Source organism: Aphelocoma coerulescens, chromosome 7 (genome assembly GCF_041296385.1).
Source record: "Aphelocoma coerulescens isolate FSJ_1873_10779 chromosome 7, UR_Acoe_1.0, whole genome shotgun sequence".
NCBI classification, from domain to species: Eukaryota; Metazoa; Chordata; class Aves; order Passeriformes; family Corvidae; genus Aphelocoma; species Aphelocoma coerulescens.
The window spans coordinates 36,411,528-36,430,033 of record NC_091021.1 but is presented as its reverse complement, the minus strand read 5'-3'; the positions used below and the strand labels follow the sequence as shown (position 1 = coordinate 36,430,033).

The 18,506-nt window shown below is 39.7% G+C and overlaps 1 protein-coding gene across 11 annotated transcripts in view; it reads left to right on the top strand.

The window, feature by feature from the left end:
* The window catches only part of GTDC1 (glycosyltransferase like domain containing 1), a 198,123-nt gene that overhangs the window by 74,620 nt on the left and 104,997 nt on the right, over positions 1–18,506 (top strand). For 10 of the 11 annotated variants that reach the window (XR_011152049.1, XM_069021295.1, XM_069021294.1 and 7 more), the window contains 2 exons: positions 11,143–11,310; positions 14,609–14,782. Coding sequence is in view for 10 of the 11 variants with exons in the window: in XM_069021295.1 (XP_068877396.1) it covers positions 11,143–11,310; positions 14,609–14,782 (342 nt within the window). In the remaining variant the exon portion in view is untranslated. Of the gene's footprint in view, positions 1–11,142; positions 11,311–13,272; positions 13,322–14,608; positions 14,783–18,506 lie in introns of those variants that run through there. The other variant, XM_069021299.1, reaches the window with a different exon arrangement.

Below are 18,506 nucleotides of genomic sequence, written 5' to 3'. Positions count from 1 at the left end.
AGAGAAAGCAGAAAAGAAATTTTACTACTTGTATCTATAATAATTTAATATAATTTAATATCCATTTCAGTGTTTGACAGGAAGTAAAGATTACTTAAATATTTGTACCTAAGAGCACAGGGCTGTATAAAGATCTTTGAATTTTCAAGTTAATTTGTTTCTTCCAGCAGTATAAAGAGATACATACAGAAAATTAATCCCATATGATTGTACAGCTACCATTGCTCCAGAACTTTTTGGGAATACTTTCCAAAGAACATCTCCAGTCATCTTGACAAACAGCTTGAGTCAAGTTTCCTTTTCAGGAGCTCCTGAAAGGTTTTATGTGTAGTTCAAAGGCATTGCTGGAAAAATGGTGTTATTTGGAGACCTTCACCAAAACTACTCTACTTTGCTCAGCCTTTTCAGATATGAAAACTCCTTGCCCAGCCATCTTGAACAGATTTTTAGTTTCTGTCATGGAGAGATGCGCAGTCTTTTTTCAATAACAAATTAGCTCTTGTCAACAGTTTTCTTGGCCACAGTTTAAATAGCTCAATTCAGAATGTTTCATAGTTTTATGGTGGATTTTGCTAGAAAATATGTGTGTATATAGTATTTATGTGTCATGTATCTGCATGTGCATGCACGCAGACATCTGTGCTTGCACATCTCTCTGGGAGTGAAGATATGAGATCTGAAAATGCTGAATCACTCTGTACGCTCTCACAAAGATAATATTTTGGGAAACCTGTCAGGTACTGTGGTGAGCAGGGTCCATAAGATACATAAACAGTTACATGGTCTTACATGAGCTGATTAAATCACTAGACCATGACATTCGCTTATCTTAACTTTGGCTTGGGCTCCTGACTTCTCACTGTGGCCCTGGTTGGCTTGGTGGCCCTTGATAAGCAAGCCTTGGCCGCAGTTTCTTAAAGATTAGATAACATCTGGTATGGTGTTCTATCTTTTTAACATATGATTTCAACCCCAGGGAGACATATTTCTCTTTTGTGTTCCTGGGGAAAAATGGGAATTTAATTTATCATTAAATAAAGCACTGGATGCTTTATTTAATGATAAAAAGAATTCAGAAGTAGTAGTTGCATATGAGATGTGATGGTAATACCATCCCTGCCCGGCTCCGTGGGGCCCCGCGTGCCCCCACAGACGCACGGGTGGGTTCAGTGTTACACTCAGTACCAAAGAGTCCAGAAGGGCGTTTGGGTGATGCTGGCAGGAGCATTTATTGCTGCTACACTGTCCAAGGGTGCAGAGGCAAATACCAACATGAGCCCAGAACTCACAGTTTTATCTGGGGAAAAAGGTGGGACCAGGGAATGGGGGCCAGTGGGGAAGCTCTAGGGGAGTGACGAGGGGTAGAGGCTGACAGCAACCGGGGAATCCAAACTGGGACAGATGAACAGAGCAGAACAAGCATCCTGGGAGAAGCCTTTCTGGGCACCCTAATGGAAAGTGGCTCCTGTGGTTCTGGGGACTTGTCTTACTGAGAACTCTCTGTCCTTTGTAGTGTATGTTCACCGGCCACCACACGCTGGGAAAGCACAATTTCTGAAATATATGGAAGCTGGAAGTATTTTTATTAAATTATTATTTTATTATTGGATTTTTCCATGTGGGGAAATACCAGCATCTTGCAGTGTTCAGGTTTGAGTTGCTTACTCAAGGATCAGATCCGTGTTGTATCAGTTGATCAAACATGACCATAAATGTCTAATGTCCTTGTTAACCCTGCAAAACTCTCAGCCTGGAGCTGGAGAAGAAAAATGGGCAATGGCTTAATTTCCATGGCTGTTAAATTCTCTCATGAGTTTGACATATTCTCTTTTTCTTTTAATTCTCTCCTGTATGTTTCAGCTCTTGCATCGGTCCCTTACATCCCATGTCAGGAGCTCCGGGCTGCAGAGATGAGACCCTTTATTTCCTTCTTTTTCCCTGGTTGTGTTATAAATAAAAACCCTGTTATGATAACATGTGAAATAAAATGGTAGGACATCAGTATAGATTATCCTTAAAATCATGTTATGGACATGGAAATAAAGCAGCTTATGGTATATGCCAGGCATGATGCAAGTGATATTAAATAAATATATGACTGAAGGGTTCCATTCATTCCAAATGCTCCACTTTGTGATCTTTCGCCATGTTTGTGGAGAAACCTTTCTTAAAGCACTTAAAGCTTAATTCAGAACAGACAAAACAATTATCTTTTGAAAGTCTGATGAAATATGTTTGGCAGCTTTTGAATTTAGGCGAGTGTTTGTCTCACTTCTTTGAAATCTCACTTCAGTCGGTCGCTCAGCCATTTTGGTGCAATCGTTCAAATCTGGTAGCGAGTGTGGGCTTTGCTGAGTTACAGAAATGTTATAATCAGAAAGTGGAGGGGCTCAAAATAGTGTGCAATACACAAAACTTGACATTTTCCTTATTGATGTGCTTTTGAATATCAGCTTACCTGCTGTCCCTGTGTTTTTGATGAAGTGTTCGTTGATAAATCCAGGTAGGAAGGCGTTTGCTCCTCCAAAGGCAGGTCTGGAAGCCCTTAAGCACTAAATTATTTTAATTTCTTGGGGAATGGAAGTGTCACTTTATCTCCTTTGAGTATAAATGATGAAGGTTTATGCACCAATGTGTGGCTGTTTCTCAGAGGAGGAGATGGCAGAAGACTGGCACTGCACAATGTAGTTTTATAGTTGAACTATGTCATGAACATGGAGCAGAAATATTTAAAATGTGGATCTGATTGCCACTTCACTGAGCACATGGAATAGTTTGCTCGGCTTGTATTAAGGCAGGAAAGTTGCCACTATGCTGCAGCAACAAATATTCTAAAAGTATGAAGGGCATTTGGGAGAAATACATTTTTTCCCCTCCTATTTTTTTGTAATATTTGATTAAAATACATTTTTTTTAAAATACATGTATACGCAGGACTTTGAGAATTCTCTTTGTGAATATATATTAAAAATCACTAAGTTATTCCTAATGTTCTGTAGTGCTGCCTGCTCCTGACAAACATCTGATACGGATCATATGCCTCTAAAAAGAGAAGTTCCTCGAGCAAAATATCCTCATGAAAACAGGTTGGAGATACTCACATTCTCTCGCTCGCTCTCACTCGCATGTTACATTTTGGCACGTTGTAGGAGCAGGTAGCATATCTACTACCTGCTGTTGAAAGTGTTGAAGATACTGAATTATTTATTCCATCTTCTGCACTATCCAAACTCGTTTTGGGTAGTTTGACACATCTCGGTCTTCCATATGGATACTTCATGGTGACAGAGTTGCCAGCTGCTCAGGTTTTATGACAGTCTGAGTTTTTTCGAGGACTGTATTAGTTTTCTGGGAAGCATCCTGCTTTTCCTGAGGGTCCTCATTCTTAGGCAGTAGTTATGCCTTGGGCTGATGCTCTGGAGTGGGAGTTTTTTAGGAAAATTAGCTAAGAGATTCCATAAAAATAATTTTTAAAGGACTTGCTGTTCATAGATTGTGTGAGATCAGAGCTGTGGGATATTAGAAAAATGTGAAAGCTATTTGCTAAGAAAGCTGAGTTCCTTTTAGTGACAGTCTTCAAATTCCTTTTAAAAAAAAAAAAAAAGTGTTTAGATATCAAGGTGCATAAAGCAACATAAAAACCAATCTGAAATACTTTGGAGAACAGAATTTTCAGGGCACTTGAAATGTAACCCTAAACAGTCAGCAAAGCTTCCCCATGGCAGGGGATTGAAGCTTGATGATATTTGAGGTCTCTTCCAACCCAAACCATGATTTTCTCTGCAACTGTGCAAAGGGAGTGGGTCTTCTGTGGTTTTAAAACACAAAATGTGGAAACCTGAACATTAGGTAAAGATTTGAGTTTTTACTTTGTCAGAACTTAGTAAAATAATGGAAAATCAGCCGTTGTTCTACTTCATATGAGCATCTCTTGATAGAAACCTTTTTTAAGGGAAGCCCTGAGTGCTGTGGTGGATCTGTGCTGTGCTGGGTTCGATTCCCTTTCTGTGGGATAAATCACCCTCGCTTGCAGTGGGATCCATAGATCCATGATGTTGACTATTTCTTCTGTGCCATCCTGGATCCAAGCTGACACCAGGAGATGTGAAGTTAACAATACTCAAAGCTTGCTGTTCAGGTTTGCTGTTGAAGAGTAGTTCTGTGTAGCCCAAGGACTTCTCTGTGCTGCTACCACCCCTTGGCCATATTGCGTTGTTCATGCCAGGCATTTGACATGTTTGGCTTCTCTCCAGAGTTGGACAGATAAGATACCAAATTAAATTAATTTGCAGCCTTACAACCAATAAATAATGCTGCTTAAATGTTACTTAATTGAGTAGAACGTCAGTTTTGCAAACAGTTTTCTTTAAAAATGTCATTTTATTATGCATCACTGCATCCTGTATATTTACCTGTGGTGAATTTTTTGCCTTCAGTCACTATGTCCTCTATTTATCTTGCTTCCCACTTTTTCTTTGCTCCATCACAGCACCTATTTGAGCAGAGTTAGTCTGTCCATCTTATATAAACCAGCAGTAGCTGCTTTTCACTTGTGGGTTATTCTGATTTGCTTATTCTCTGCTCTAATAAAATTCCTTTGCTTCACTGTTTGTTGCTGATGGAATTTGAGCAAGGAGGACGATGTGGATTCATGGTTTCTCCTTCCCCCCATCACCACAGCTCTGACTGCTTGGTCCTGACCTCTCCCTTCGTGGGAACAGAGAGGCCAATGTAGCCCATGGTGAACAATCTGGCCACTAAAGTAAAAATGTGCATCTGTCAGTAATTAATTGAAGCCAAATTTAATTACAAATCAGGGAAAAAAATAGTACCACACACACTTAATAAAATTCAAGAAGCTTCAGTGTTGTTGCCTGAAAAGCAAAGCAGTCCAAACAAAATACACCCCCCTCAAAAGTCTGCTCTGTGAGAGTCTCTTTCAAGCTTACTTCTTGATGTTACATGGAAAAGTAGTTTTAATTCACTGTTTTCACATAGTTTTTTATACCTTTTTGAGTTAAAGGTCATCAAAAATAGTGGAAAAGTGTTTAAGACTGGTTCTTGATGATGTGGACTGAGGATCTGGCCTGAAATTTTGTTTGAGGTTTGATTCCAGTACATAAATATCCTGATCAGCTAAATTAAATAAAGAATCGGAGGGGTAAGGAGGAATTGTGAGTGAACCCAAATAATTTGCAAATTAAGAAATGTGTTTTTTAACTTTTTGATTTTTTTAAATGGTGTATTTTAAAACAAAAGTATATAAAAAGAAGGGATTGGCAGTATGAGTTGAAACCAGGCTATTCCTTCCTGCTGTATTTTAGCATACAAGGCACCTCCCAAATCCTCGATATTGAACTGGTAGCAGCCATGAATATTTATCACTGTGTACTGTATGTACATATAGCAATTACAGCAAGAGGAAAAAATATTTTTCTTTACAATTAATATTTGTAAACGTTTATGAAAGTACATAGAAATAAATAAGACAAACACATGGCCTAATTAAGATGAAAGGCATGACAACCCTTGTGATTTGTTCTGAAAAATAAAGACCATTAAAATAGTAAGACTTAATTATTTCTGTAAACATTGCAAATTATCTTTATCTACAAAAACCTTAATTTATGAGTTAAAATATCTATAAGCATTTTTTGACATTTGTACATTCCATGTCAAAAAATTATTGTTAATTTATTATTTATTATACTGTCTACTGTCACATATTACCACTTATTAGTATTTATTGTTCAGAAATTCAGTGTTGTCTGTTGTGTAATGGGAAAAGGAAAAGCATTTTATGTGTGCTTGTAATTTGTGTGTTCTTGGGCTAGTGATAAAAATGCAACTTCTGTAAGGTGATCATATAAAAATGGTGTAATAACAAACAAAATAAGTGGTCTGTTTAAGATTGCAGGCATTAACCGTGCTATTTGAGACACAGTTTGCATTTATAAGATAAAGCCAAATCCATGGACTTGTCTAATTGCTGGGTTGAAATCAAGGAGAACTGTATGATGGGGGAATAAAAGCCATGAGGTTTGATCTGGAGGAGCTGGAAGCCTCCACCACCTTTGGAGCCCTTGTTTCTCCAGGTGGATGTGTCTGTGGTCAAACCTCTTGGCTTTGCCTTGGCCTTTAAGGGGGCAACATAGAGCAGAATGGTTTGGATAACTATAGTGCAATCCAGAAATACAATCACAGGATGGTTTGGGTTGGAAGGGACCTTAAAGCTCATCCCATTCCACCCCTGCCATGGGCAGGGACATCTTCCACTATCCCAGGTTGCTCCATGCCCTGTCCAACCTGGCCTTGGACACTGCCAGGGATGGGGCATCCACAGCTTCTCTGGGCACCCTGTGCCAGGGCCTCACTGGTTCAATCAGTGCCATCTACTGAAAAGTATTTTTTTAATATCTGTTTTCCCTAAAAGGCTCATATTTGTAGCCATATCCAAATTTTAGTCTGTTTTATTGTAATACTGCTCCTGGAGGATGAAGAGTGCTCATGGCTGTTTTCTGGACTGCCGGATCTTCAATCATAAACTCATTTTACTGTGAATGTCGTTGTTTTGCAGCAGAGAATTATGGCTTTGGATTTTATTTGCGGAGCAGGAGAGTCCTTGCTGCTGCTGCTGCAGGATTGTATCCTACAGCAATCCCCCTTTTCCAGGGAGAGCTGGATTACCTGTACTGCCACACAAATAGTGGCCACATTTATCTGTCCTTCGTGCAGAGTTTCTGCCAGACTGAGGGAACATTCCACTACAAATCAGGTGCTGTTTTAAACTCGCTTTGTTCTATAAGCCTGGTGGATTGGAGAGTTCAGCCTCCATATCCATAGATACATAAATATGCCCTGTGTGGTCTCCCAAGGGGAAGGCAAAATGTGTTTTTAGTTAAGTTGCATGGGAATTTAATTGAAAGATTTAGGGCAGTGCCATAAAAGAGTAAATCATGGCTGCGTGACACAAAGAAGATTTATAAAGCCAAATAAAAATACTTTAGCACCTTCACTATTATAATTTGCTTGATATAAGTGGAAACCTGTATTAGTCATTTTGTCTGCTAGCAATTTAAAAAAAAAAAAAAAAAGGGCTTTTATATTTTACTGGTTTTCAGTCCTTTGGAGTGAAATAATGGGGAAGACAGTAGCAGTGGGCAGGGAATTCTGTGGACATGTTGCATCTCTGAACCTGCAAGTGGACTCAGCTTCATTCCCAGGAATATTTATATTGGTTAACACATGCTTAACTAATTTCACACAAGTAGCTTCTCAGAAGGACTGTGAACTGATTCAGATGAAGCACAAGCATGGCTTTAGACTGCAGCTTGTATGGATGGTGGCCCTGAAATTTGGCCAGTCTCCAAGGCAGTAGGGCTACTCTGGGACGGTCCTGCTCTGAGCAGGAAGGTCACTTGTCACACAGCAAAATGCTCGGGGATGTTTTGGGGAGGAGAGCTGGGGCAGAGCTTTAGGAATGTGACCTTCAGCACAGGTTTAGTGAGTATTCACACACTGTATTTATTGGAGAGCACTGTATATATTAAATGCTGCAGTGTTGATAGGTCTCGATAAGGACACCATAATAGCGGCTGAATTGAAGGGGTTTTTGTGAGATGGTAAGTTAATGATGTAGCTGTTAATTTGAATTTAGCAGACGTTTTAAATATAGGTTTCTCTTACAGAGACAAAAGTTGCAATTTAAAGCTCTTTGGTGGTCTAAAAACAGCTTAATTCTCTAGTAGCATGGTAATAAGTACTAATCCAGCTTATACAGTGATTGTAGTATGTCATGTTTGTGAAAGATTGCCTAACTCTGCTTTCTCTGGGTTTTATGTTAATTTTTTTAAATTAAACATAAAACCTTATAACATCTTTATGCTGAGATAAACTGTTCAATTTAACTTGTGCTCAAGCAGCAGCTGTCAGGAATTATCATGTTTTGAGTGTTCTTGCCATCACCTTGTGTCTCTACCTCCCGGATACACTCTGTGGGATGATAAAGCTCACCTTGTTAGGATTTATTACTTAAATAATAACCCGAGGTAAAATGAAAGTTGATGTCACACGGAATGACAACTGACATATATTTATGTTGCACGTTCCATTATAATAAACTTTCCTTTCTTCCCCTTGTAATAGGTGTTAAATGGAAATACACTCCAGCATATCCTCCAGTGCCCTGCGTGAGTCCATTAGCCACGAATGTGGCTGCTCTGTGGGCATGTTCACGGGGACTCGTGCTGTCAGGTGTTATTTAAGCCTGTAAAGCCAGGGAAATCGGTTGGTGCTGGTAGTTAGCAGCTTCTCTGCCAGTAAAGAAGCAGCCATGAGAGCCTCTTAGAGTCAGGATAAATTCTGGAAGTGCTGCAAAGTAACGCAAGCGAATCGAGGAGGGTGTTTTCTAATCAAAGGTTTTATTTTAATTCTTTTCCTTGCTGTAAGAAGCATAGGCAAAGTCATTTCAGGCTCTACATCTGAATTTGCTAGTCATCACCACAGTTTTCTCTTGACACCAGTTTATTGTGCTGAGCTGGGCAGTGATAAGTGATCTGCTTGTTAGTGGAGTCTTACCACTTTCTATTTACAGTGGAGAAAATTTAGGTCTACCTCTTACAAGCTTTCTAAGTTTTCAGCCTTTCTTGCCATGCTAGAAGCCAGGCTCCAGCATGCTCTAATGATGCTATTGAATTCCTTCAGTTTGCCTAAGCCAAGACTGCAGACACTGTTTTCTTTGCCTGGGGCTATTACTATCTTTTTTTTACATTCTCCTAATTATCCCATTGTTGATCTGAGCAAGGTTAGATTATTCAGAGCTACATGGTTTTGTCCAAGCTTAGTTCCTGGATCTCTTCTCATTGTGCTCTCCATTGCCCTTTTCTCTCCAGTCAGTGTGTTAACCTTGACACCTCCACTGTCTGAACTTCCCACCCTTGCTCTGTGCTCCTTCCAGAGGTTTCAGTCCCAATGTGTTGTCTCTTTTTTCCCCTCTCTTCCTTCAAATGCAGCCAGGTTCATCAATACTATCCTGTATCAGTTCAGTTTTCTTCCCATAACTCATGGCAGAAAAGAATTTTCTGAAAAATCAGTAAAGGAAAAGATAAATTGTAGTGCAATCCAGAAATAGAGTTCTAGAAAGGTTTGGGATGGAAAGGACCTTAAAGCTCATCTTGTTCCAATCCCCTGCCATAGGCAGGGACTTTTCCTACTAGACCAGGTTGTTCCAAGCCCTGTCCAGCCTGGCCTTGGACACTTGCAGGGATGCAAGTGACCTTGGCAAATGCAAGTCACAGCTTCTCTGGGCGCCCTGTGCCAGGGCCTCACCACCCTCACAGGGAAAAACATCTTCCTTTATCTAAGGTCAACCCATCCTTTTTTTAGTATGAAGCTGTTTCCCCTTGTCCTGTCAATAGCCAAAATTTTTCCAAGCAACCATTTCATTTCATTTTTGCTGGTTTTGGGGTATGTTTTCTCCAGTTGGCATTTTTCTTTGTCACTCTAGTGCTGAGCAGGGATTTCACATCGCCCCCAGGAAGCTTTTCCTGCTCTGCTTTGAGCCTGGCACCCAGGTCACTATGGGGTCCAGAGGTCATTACTCACAGTGACAAATAAGTAATGACATACCTAAAACTATTTTTTCCTTCTAGTATGGCTCATAATAAACCTGAGCTCATATCTTTATTGGCATTCTGTGTGACAAGCCCTTTAGAACCATCAAATATTTGATGAACAAGGCAGTAACAGTCATCTCTTACTTTTGTAAGCCTTTCAGATCAGCATTGACTCAGGTTGATGAAGATGGATACAGGATCTGTGCCCTAGGAAGTGTTTGTTCCGTAGGTACAGGTTATCTTAAGAAGGGTGTAAGTTAGCAGAGATACGATATAATATATATGATCTAGATGGATGTTTGGGGAAGTTCATGAGTTTTGAGGTTGACAACCAGAATCAGAAGTTTTTCACATTAGTGATGTCAGTTTGGCAGTAATCTTGAACACGAAATTAATGTAAAAATAGGAAGAGTGGGAATAAAAATAGAAAAAGAAAAAACTTAGAAAAAATAAGAAATATTTTAAAAGAATAAAACATTGCATAAATCAGTTCTGAATCTGAACCACTAAAATGGTGGATAGGAAAAAACAGTTCAGAAACAGGCTGTGTTGAAAAGTAGTTTATTAAGCTTAATGTTCTACGTGCAATAGATACCTGATCTCAATTTTTTTCGTTATTTTTAATCCCTTGTGATAAGAAATACAGGACACAAATGTCTGAGGCTCTGCAGCTCTCTGCAGGTTCAGGATTCACTTTGCTTGGAAGAAGTGCTAGCCAGGGGCCAGGAGATGCTCACATGCTTTTGGTGAAACGCAGGGAAATCTGCCACCGGTTACAGTAGGGTCAGGATTTCATATTACGCATTTAAATACATTCATTTTCTGATAGCCTGGGAAGTTACACAGGGCTAAGATAGCAGCTTGTTAGTGTTGTTTGTGTCTGCTTTATCTAATTGAAGGATGTGTGCAATGTTGTGGACTATGGAATAGCAGGAGTGCAGCGGCGGGACTGGGGTGCAAGGGTAGAAACAACATTTCATTATAGAGGATACCTAATAAAAATGTGAAAATAAAACAGAAAAAGGGTGGGAAAAAAAAAAAAGAAAAGCAGACCATGCTAGATAAGTGCACTGCATAAATCAAAAGGGTTTATGTCATAACATGAACATGTGCCATTCCTGCTCATATATTGAATTTCAGTAGTCGGTTGCATAAAGAAGTAAAGTGTAATGAAACTGGCAAGCAAAGTATTCCCTAGCCAGCCTTATCTTTGTTCCATTTGTCCTTCAGATACAGCTTTTCTTGCCTTTTTCAATAAAATCCATCCAGCTTTTTTTTTTATTTTGCATCTCTCTGTAACCGAGCTGGGAAGACCAATGAGATTCGGTGCTTTTCTAGTTGGGTTCTTAGCAGCTGCTTTTTAAGAGATCAAAACTTCGAATGCTGCTACATGGTATTAAGGCTTAGCTATTGATGTGTCCCTATAGGGGTTATGTTTTTCTTGGGGGGAGGGAGTGGGGAGCAGGGGAAGGGGTGACCCCTGCGAGCACGCTCGCCGACAGTAAACACTGCTCTCCTTGTTTTCCAGGATCCTTTTTGCAAGCTCGGTGCTTAACCTGGCTGAACTCGCCGCCCTCCGCCCTGACCTTGGCAAATTGAAAAAGGTCCTCTACTTCCATGAGAACCAATTGGCATATCCTGTCCAGAAATGCCAGGAAAGGGATTTTCAGTATGGATACAACCAGATTCTTTCATGGTAGGTGTTGCTTGCACTGCTCCTCGTTATTTAAGGGCTCCTTCTGTCTACAGCATTGTAACCCTGAGGAGTCCTTCTCCATGTACTATTTCTTAATACTAATTATTTTTCTATTTTTATTTTGTACTGATTGTTTTTTATATTCATTATTTTGTATTAATGTTTTACAAGACCATGTGGTGACAGGAAAAGGGGGATTGACTTCAAACTGAAAGAGAGTAGGTTTAGGTTGGATATTAGGAAGGAATTCTTCCCTGTGAGGGTGGGGAGGCCCTGGCACAGGTTGTCCAGAGAAGCTGTGGCTGCCCCATCCCTGGCAGTGTCCAAGGCCAGGTTGGATGGGGCTTGGAGTAACCTGGGATAGTGGAAGGTGTCCCATGGCAGGGGGTGGAATGGGATGAGCTTTAAGGTCCCTTCCAACCCAAACCATTCTGGGATTCTATAAACAATGACCCTGTAGCAAACTGAGGTACCAGCAGAGTCCTGAGGAGAGCTTCATAAAATCAGTGTGGCTGAACCACTCTGCTCTAAAGAATCGTCTCAATTTATTGTATAAAATCCACCAATGCTGCTATGGTGTACCCATTGTTGGTGGGATTTCTGACCTGTGCCTTGGCTGTAAGTGATGCTTTGTTTCATGGATGCTTCACAAAGCTGCAGCTACTCAGCTCATGCTTGGCCATAGCTTTTACTGCATCCAGCTGAAATTATGGAGAGGGTTTTAGGGAAATAAACAGAAATTAAAATGTACTGCAGCACTTTTCCTGTGAAGAGAGGGCAGTAAACATAACAGATAAATCCTTATATTTCTTTCATCTAGTATTCAGAAATTGTGCAGTGCTAAAATACCCAGACGTTTTAAAGGCTGCGGTCCTTTATTGTTGCTAAAAACAAATGTATTTCTCGAATCTGAGTTAATGAAAGAAGTTAATAACAACACCACTGAAAAGCTTTGTGGTTAGGCACTGCACAGACCTAAGTGAAACAGCAAAACTCACTTGTTTTAAACTGCAATAGATTCATTTCCATGATCTTTCTCACCTCTCTTTTGGTGGACGAATTATTAAGAATAGGGCTTGAGCATTTTAAGGTGCAAGTTAAGCTTTTGCATCTTTATAATCTAAGGCAGTTATGTTGAAATTTCTCAATTAATGATCTGTGTATGTTCTGGCCATTCTGCAGCTGCCTCTGCCACAGTGTTTGCAACATGTTTCACTTACTGAGCTGTAAAGATGGGAATGTGAAGTGAAAAGATCTTTTGAAAACAGTAGCAGCCATTTTCAGATGTTCTAACAAAAAGAAGTGTTTTCTGGCACTGGGAAAAGAATATTTTTTGTATATATATTTTGCTTTATTATGGCAGTTATTTTTCATACATCTGTTGTAAACTGACAAACATCCTCAAAATATGCATTTTAAGTATCTTCTCTCATTAGATAAATAAAGATGATTTTTACAGATCAGAGAATTGTGGAATGGTTTATGTTGGAAGGGACTCTCAAGACCATCTCATTCCAACCCCATGGGCAGGGACACACTCCAGTAGACCAGATTTCTCAAAACCCATCCAACCTGACCTTGGACACTTCCAGGGATGGGGCAATAGATGCTCCATTCTGTCCCCTTCAGCCTCCAGTATCATCTTCACGTAGTTACGTAATATTCATCTCCCATTTCTGCTCTGCTGAAACCCCAATTTAACAGAAAACAGAAGCCATCTCATCTGTATTATTCTTCACATTCCAGTGGTCATCTGCAAAGAGATGCCATCTTCCCATCTTCTAAATATGTTAGAAATGGGGAAAACGTACCTTTCCAATTTTACACAGAGTTTTTGGAGATGATTAAAGTTAGAGCACTTTGAACCTTCAGGCTGGTGCTTTGGATCATTAAAAAACCAGAATTCTGCTTTTTGTACCTGATCTAAGGAGTTCGTCTTTCTAATTTGCCCCTGATTTGCAGAGCCTGCAGGACGGAGTTAGGGCAGATAAGACTTCATGCACAAGAAAAGGTGAGATGATGTTGTTGGAGCCTTTGCTGTGTGTCAGAGAGCAGGAAAGAGATGTGTCGGGTTCCTGCCTCGTGTCATCTGTAAATCAGTGCAGAAAAGATGACTTCTGTACAAAACTGAGGCTTCTGATGGGTGAAAAACCGTAGGTGGGGAAGAGGGTGGCATGCCAGCTCCTGCAGCCAGCTTGAAAAGGATTATGTCTCTGTAATGTTGGGGTTTCTTTGCTTTTCCTGCTGATTCCTGCTGCTTTGGTGAGCAGTGTCAGTTCTCTTTCTTGACCAGAGAGCAGAAAGATGCAGAGAGGATGAATGACAGCCTCTCACCTCAAATATACTTTTCCCCAGCCCTGTGACTTATGAACACATGTCCTCGATGTATCTTCTGACCTGTAGGTCTGTGCTACAATGTATAACATATTGAGAAAACCAACTGGCCATAAAGCATTTCTTACCTCAGCTAGTGTTGCGTGTATTGGTGTAGCTCAGGTTGTGGCAGCACTGCCAGGATAAACTTCCAGATACTTCAGGTTTTTTACAGCTGCTTATTTTCTCCAGACTGACTCTAAGTGGAGAAATAATACCTACATTATTGCTGAACTGCAGGTTAAAATTTTTGATCTGGTCGATTTTAAAACACAGCAGTAGAAATAAAACATTAAATTTATATGCCTTTTTTTTTTCAAACTTTTTTTGGTAGGAGGGCTACTGCATGCTATGTATTTTATTTTCATATATAGTGAATATAATCTTAATCAGGATTGTGTCTGCATAGGTTAAAATAGCATTCAATTTCTTTAGTGTCCTGCTGCCTGACACCCATGGTCAGTTGAAGGTAGGTTAAACAAAGGTAAGTTGTCCTTCAATAAAAAACATTTCTGAGGAATTTTCATTTTCATTCAGCTTTAAGTCTACAAAAGTCAGATTACAGTGGGCCTTATCTCTTCATAATGCTTCTAAGAGATGATGACAGTAATAATATACTTACCATTTTATGAATAAAACTCCACAGCTAGAATAGGGTGTGCTCCTTTAGATTAATAATAGTAATTTATTATTACTTAAAGAAGGTTAAACATGTTTTCAAAGGGTGAATAGACAGAAATTAAGACATTTCTGATTAAGGTACATATGCTACTCCTAATTCATGTGAAAAGGCTGGTTTTAATTAGAATCCACTTGCACCTTTTGTTTGTTTATGAGAATAGGTATCCTATTTCCTTTGCCTGTAGAATAATTTTGTTCCTTTTGTGGCAGCAATATGTTCATTAATCTTCACTGCTTTTTACAGTTTGGTTGCTGATGTTGTGGTGTTCAACTCTGCTTTTAATATGGAATCGTTCCTTAAATCCATTGGAAAATTTATGAAGCTGATTCCTGACCACAGACCTAAGGATTTGGAAAAAATAATCAGACCGAAGTGCCAAGTTCTTTATTTTCCAGTCAGGTTTCCTGATGTGAGCAGGTCAGTACATTTTCCACGTCATAAATTGCCTCCAGCCTGTCAAAACTCTGTATTTATGGTGACGTTCTAACTAATCAGCTAAAGCATCGTTAATGAATGAGTTTGATAATATGCAAAATCCCCTAATTGATAAATGTATTTCAATAATCAGAGGCTATTGAGGCAGCCGAGCCTGTCCTCAGTGCCTGTCATGCAAACTTGCATCGTTCAGGATGAGTGATTTCCCACTTGTTTTAGCGATTTCCCACTTGTTTCAGCCTTCCAGGAGCTGCCGGCTCCCCGGCTCTGTGCGTATTTGTGCAGGGGAGGTCAAGGAGGAGACAGAAATGCTGGAGAACAGTCAAAGTGATAAGCCTGCAGCCAAGGAGCTATTTTATTCCCTCCTCCCTCCCCTACCTCTTTTATGGCTTTCCAGGTAGGCAGAAGCATTCCTGTGGCAGGGAGCAGACTTGCAGATGTTGGCATTTGCTGCAGCAGGAGTTGCTCTTCGCTCCTCCTCGGTTGCTCTGAAGGACGTTTTTTATTGCCCTCGTTTCAGAGCCCGTCTTGAAATTAGCAGTGGGTTATGTGGCTCAAAGGGAACATTCACAGGATCCTTTTCACTTTTGATTAAACCTGGCACAATTGTTTTTCCTGTTACAAGGGACTCTCCTCCCACCGAACAGGAACTTTGCTTCAGTGGGACCAGCACTAAATAGAGCGTGATTCTGCAATTTGATTATACTCTTAAAACCAACACCATGCTGGGTACATTTTTTTGCTGAAATAAGGATGGGAAGCACTACAATGACTTTGCAAGAGCCTGCCTTTTGGTCTGATAATAAGTTCTGGCCACACTTGAGATCCCTGACCAGCCTGTACTTAGGGTTATTTCAAAGGCTAAATATACATATGTGGTAGTTCGAGGTAGAGAAATTTTTAGTGCAGGAGCTGAGGTCAAGCACTCGCTGATGTACTCAAACTGCAAGGTTTGAGTTTCAGTGTCTTGGAAAACTTCATATTCTAAAACACTGAATCAAATCATTTAGAAATCAATGTCTAAAGTTAAATCTTTAAACCTCTATTTTTGCCAAGTGGGTTAAAATCCTCCAGTGTTTCTTAGGGAGTTGGCTGCCTCGATCACAGCGTGGTTCACTACCTGTATATCTTTGAGGATCTACTATTCCCCCTTAGAGTCCAGAGCTTTTGAGTGCAGGGAATGCTGTGGGTGCTCAGCATATTTGACGTGGAGCCAATTCCAAAGGCTCTCGTGGTTTTGGCATACCTTAGGAATCATGTGGCCCAGACCTAGTTTTGGAGATGAAGTTATGATAACCCTGTCTCGTATATTACATCAGCTCTTTTGGACTTGTCAGCCCTGGCACATGGGGTCAGACAAGATCTGACAAATTAGGCTGAAGTCATCATACACACAGCACTCGTTTGTCCAAAGCAGGAGGTGATTAGGTGGGTAAAATCATTAGCCTGCTACCCAAACTGGTAACAGTAGGAAGATCTCAGATCTCAGTGTGTGCTCTTTTAGAGTCACATTAAATCCCATCTCCCAAGGCAGGACACCTTTCCCATTTTTGTGGTCATTGCACTTGAAGTTATATCAAAAACCTCTTTTCAACAGTGATGGGCAGAATTAAGATGTTCATAAGTGACTGTGTGACTGTAAAACTTTCACAGCAGAGTAATTAGAAACAAAGATTAGTGTCAGCTCTATTATATCTAATATATATTTTATTCAACAGCTAATTCTAAATAAAAGATCTGGGGTGTTTAGACAAAGTCCAATATTGAGACAGGAAAAAAAGCAGAAGGAAGGGCTGCTTCTGCCTGACTCTGAAGTTCTTCGGGCTTTGACCTTCAGCTGCAGCCAATATTTGCTATTTCTTTACATGTTTTACATAAAGTTGAATGCACCTGTGGCAATTCAAAGCTGTTTTTTTAATTTAGATTGTATTAGTATAGTGACTGAATGGAGATTGAGGAGAAAAAGGTTAAGAAAAATTGTGGCCAAGCTAAAATTTATAAAGCATGCTCTTAGCCCAGAGTGTTTTTCAAGTTATTTTCAAATGGTAATTTGCTTTATCCAAACCAAACTCATACAGTGTAAGTAAGTGATTATTTGCATGACTGACAATCATTTCAGTGCCTGCAGTCTTTTTAAAATGCATAATTTTGCTGAGATGTTGGGAAAATATTTAAAAATTCTGAAGGCAAAATAACCAGGGTTCTTTATTTTTTTATTTTGACCTTTTTTATTTTGTGTGTGAATGTCTCAGGGTGTGTTTGTGTCTGAAACATAATCTACATTTGGACTGGGGAGAGAGAGGTGATCTGAGAAATCATCCTCATGCATGTGATAGGGAGCTTTTTATGATTATTTTAGATTAATATTGCAGTTGTAAGGCAAAATAAAATATATCTGACCCTTGATCAAAACCAGTGTAATGAAGGATCATGGCACAGGAGTTAATCCTGTAAAATATCTACCTTTTAATGTAATTACTGTAGGTGATGGGCACAAACAGCACAAGCAGCATAGTAAATGATCACTTAAGAGGGGAGGTATAATGATGAAGGATATCCTAGGAAACACTTGTGGATACTCTTAGAGGCATCACTATAATTTGTAATGTATATTTAAATATTTCAAATGGGCCTCTAACCACTGCTTTTCTACTTTTGAGAGGAATTTATTGATGTCTCTTTTATAAAGAATCTTTTTTAAAATAAATATGTGTCATTAGGATCTGTGTTGGTGTTCCCAGAGCAAACCCACCAGACTGTGGTCCTTATCTGACAATGAGAAGAGATGAAAGGATTTGAGGATTTGACAGAATAAGATATTTACTGACCTAATCCTTCTGTTTTCTGGTTCTGGTACAATGACTGGCTTCCATATTATATCCTGTGGTGCCAAGGCTACTCTGTATATACCCACCTCATGTGATTTCTGACTTCAGTTCTGCTCTGTTTACATTCTGCTGAAGTAAATGATGTAGGAATAAATAGAGTATTTCTAAGCTTGGAGACAAAAAACCCCTCTGAGTTCAGGCTGTCCCTTCACAGTGCCTTGGTGTTGCAAGGGATGGAGACCAGTGGCTGATCTTCTGCCATATGTGCTGTGTGTCAGACTGGGGTTTTATAGCACAGAGAGTTAAATACATCGTAATTCACACTTAGGTGGCTGTTGACTTAATTTTAGTATATTTTCTATTGTGACATAAATAAAATACAATTTTTTTCACTGTACAGTCAGTAGAGTCTATTTTGATGTAATCTTTTTCCACTTTTGCACTGAGAAATGGTGCCCAAGGAAGAAATTCCCCTTTGATTGATGTTGTCTTTGGTACTTCTCCACATGCCAGCAGAGCCCTCTGGAAATCTTCTGCAAGGTATACCTTTGTTGGTATTTGGATATCCACTGGAGCATTATCCTGGTCTCCTGGAAGGTGTCTCTGCCTGTGGCAGAGCAAGATTCCAGCCCAAACCATTCCATGATTCTGTGATTTTATACAAATTCTCTCATCCCATCTGTGCCCACATTGTCAGTGGCAGTTTGCAAAGCAGGGTCAGATTGGGTACTCCTTGGAATTAATTCCTATGAAAATTTTAATTTAGATTTTGGTTATTATTACTATTCCTCTGATTGTAGTATATCTTTATTGTTATCACACTGTGGTAGGAAAGGAAGATGTTTTTATAAGCAAGAATGAAGTAACGTTCCTAAGAG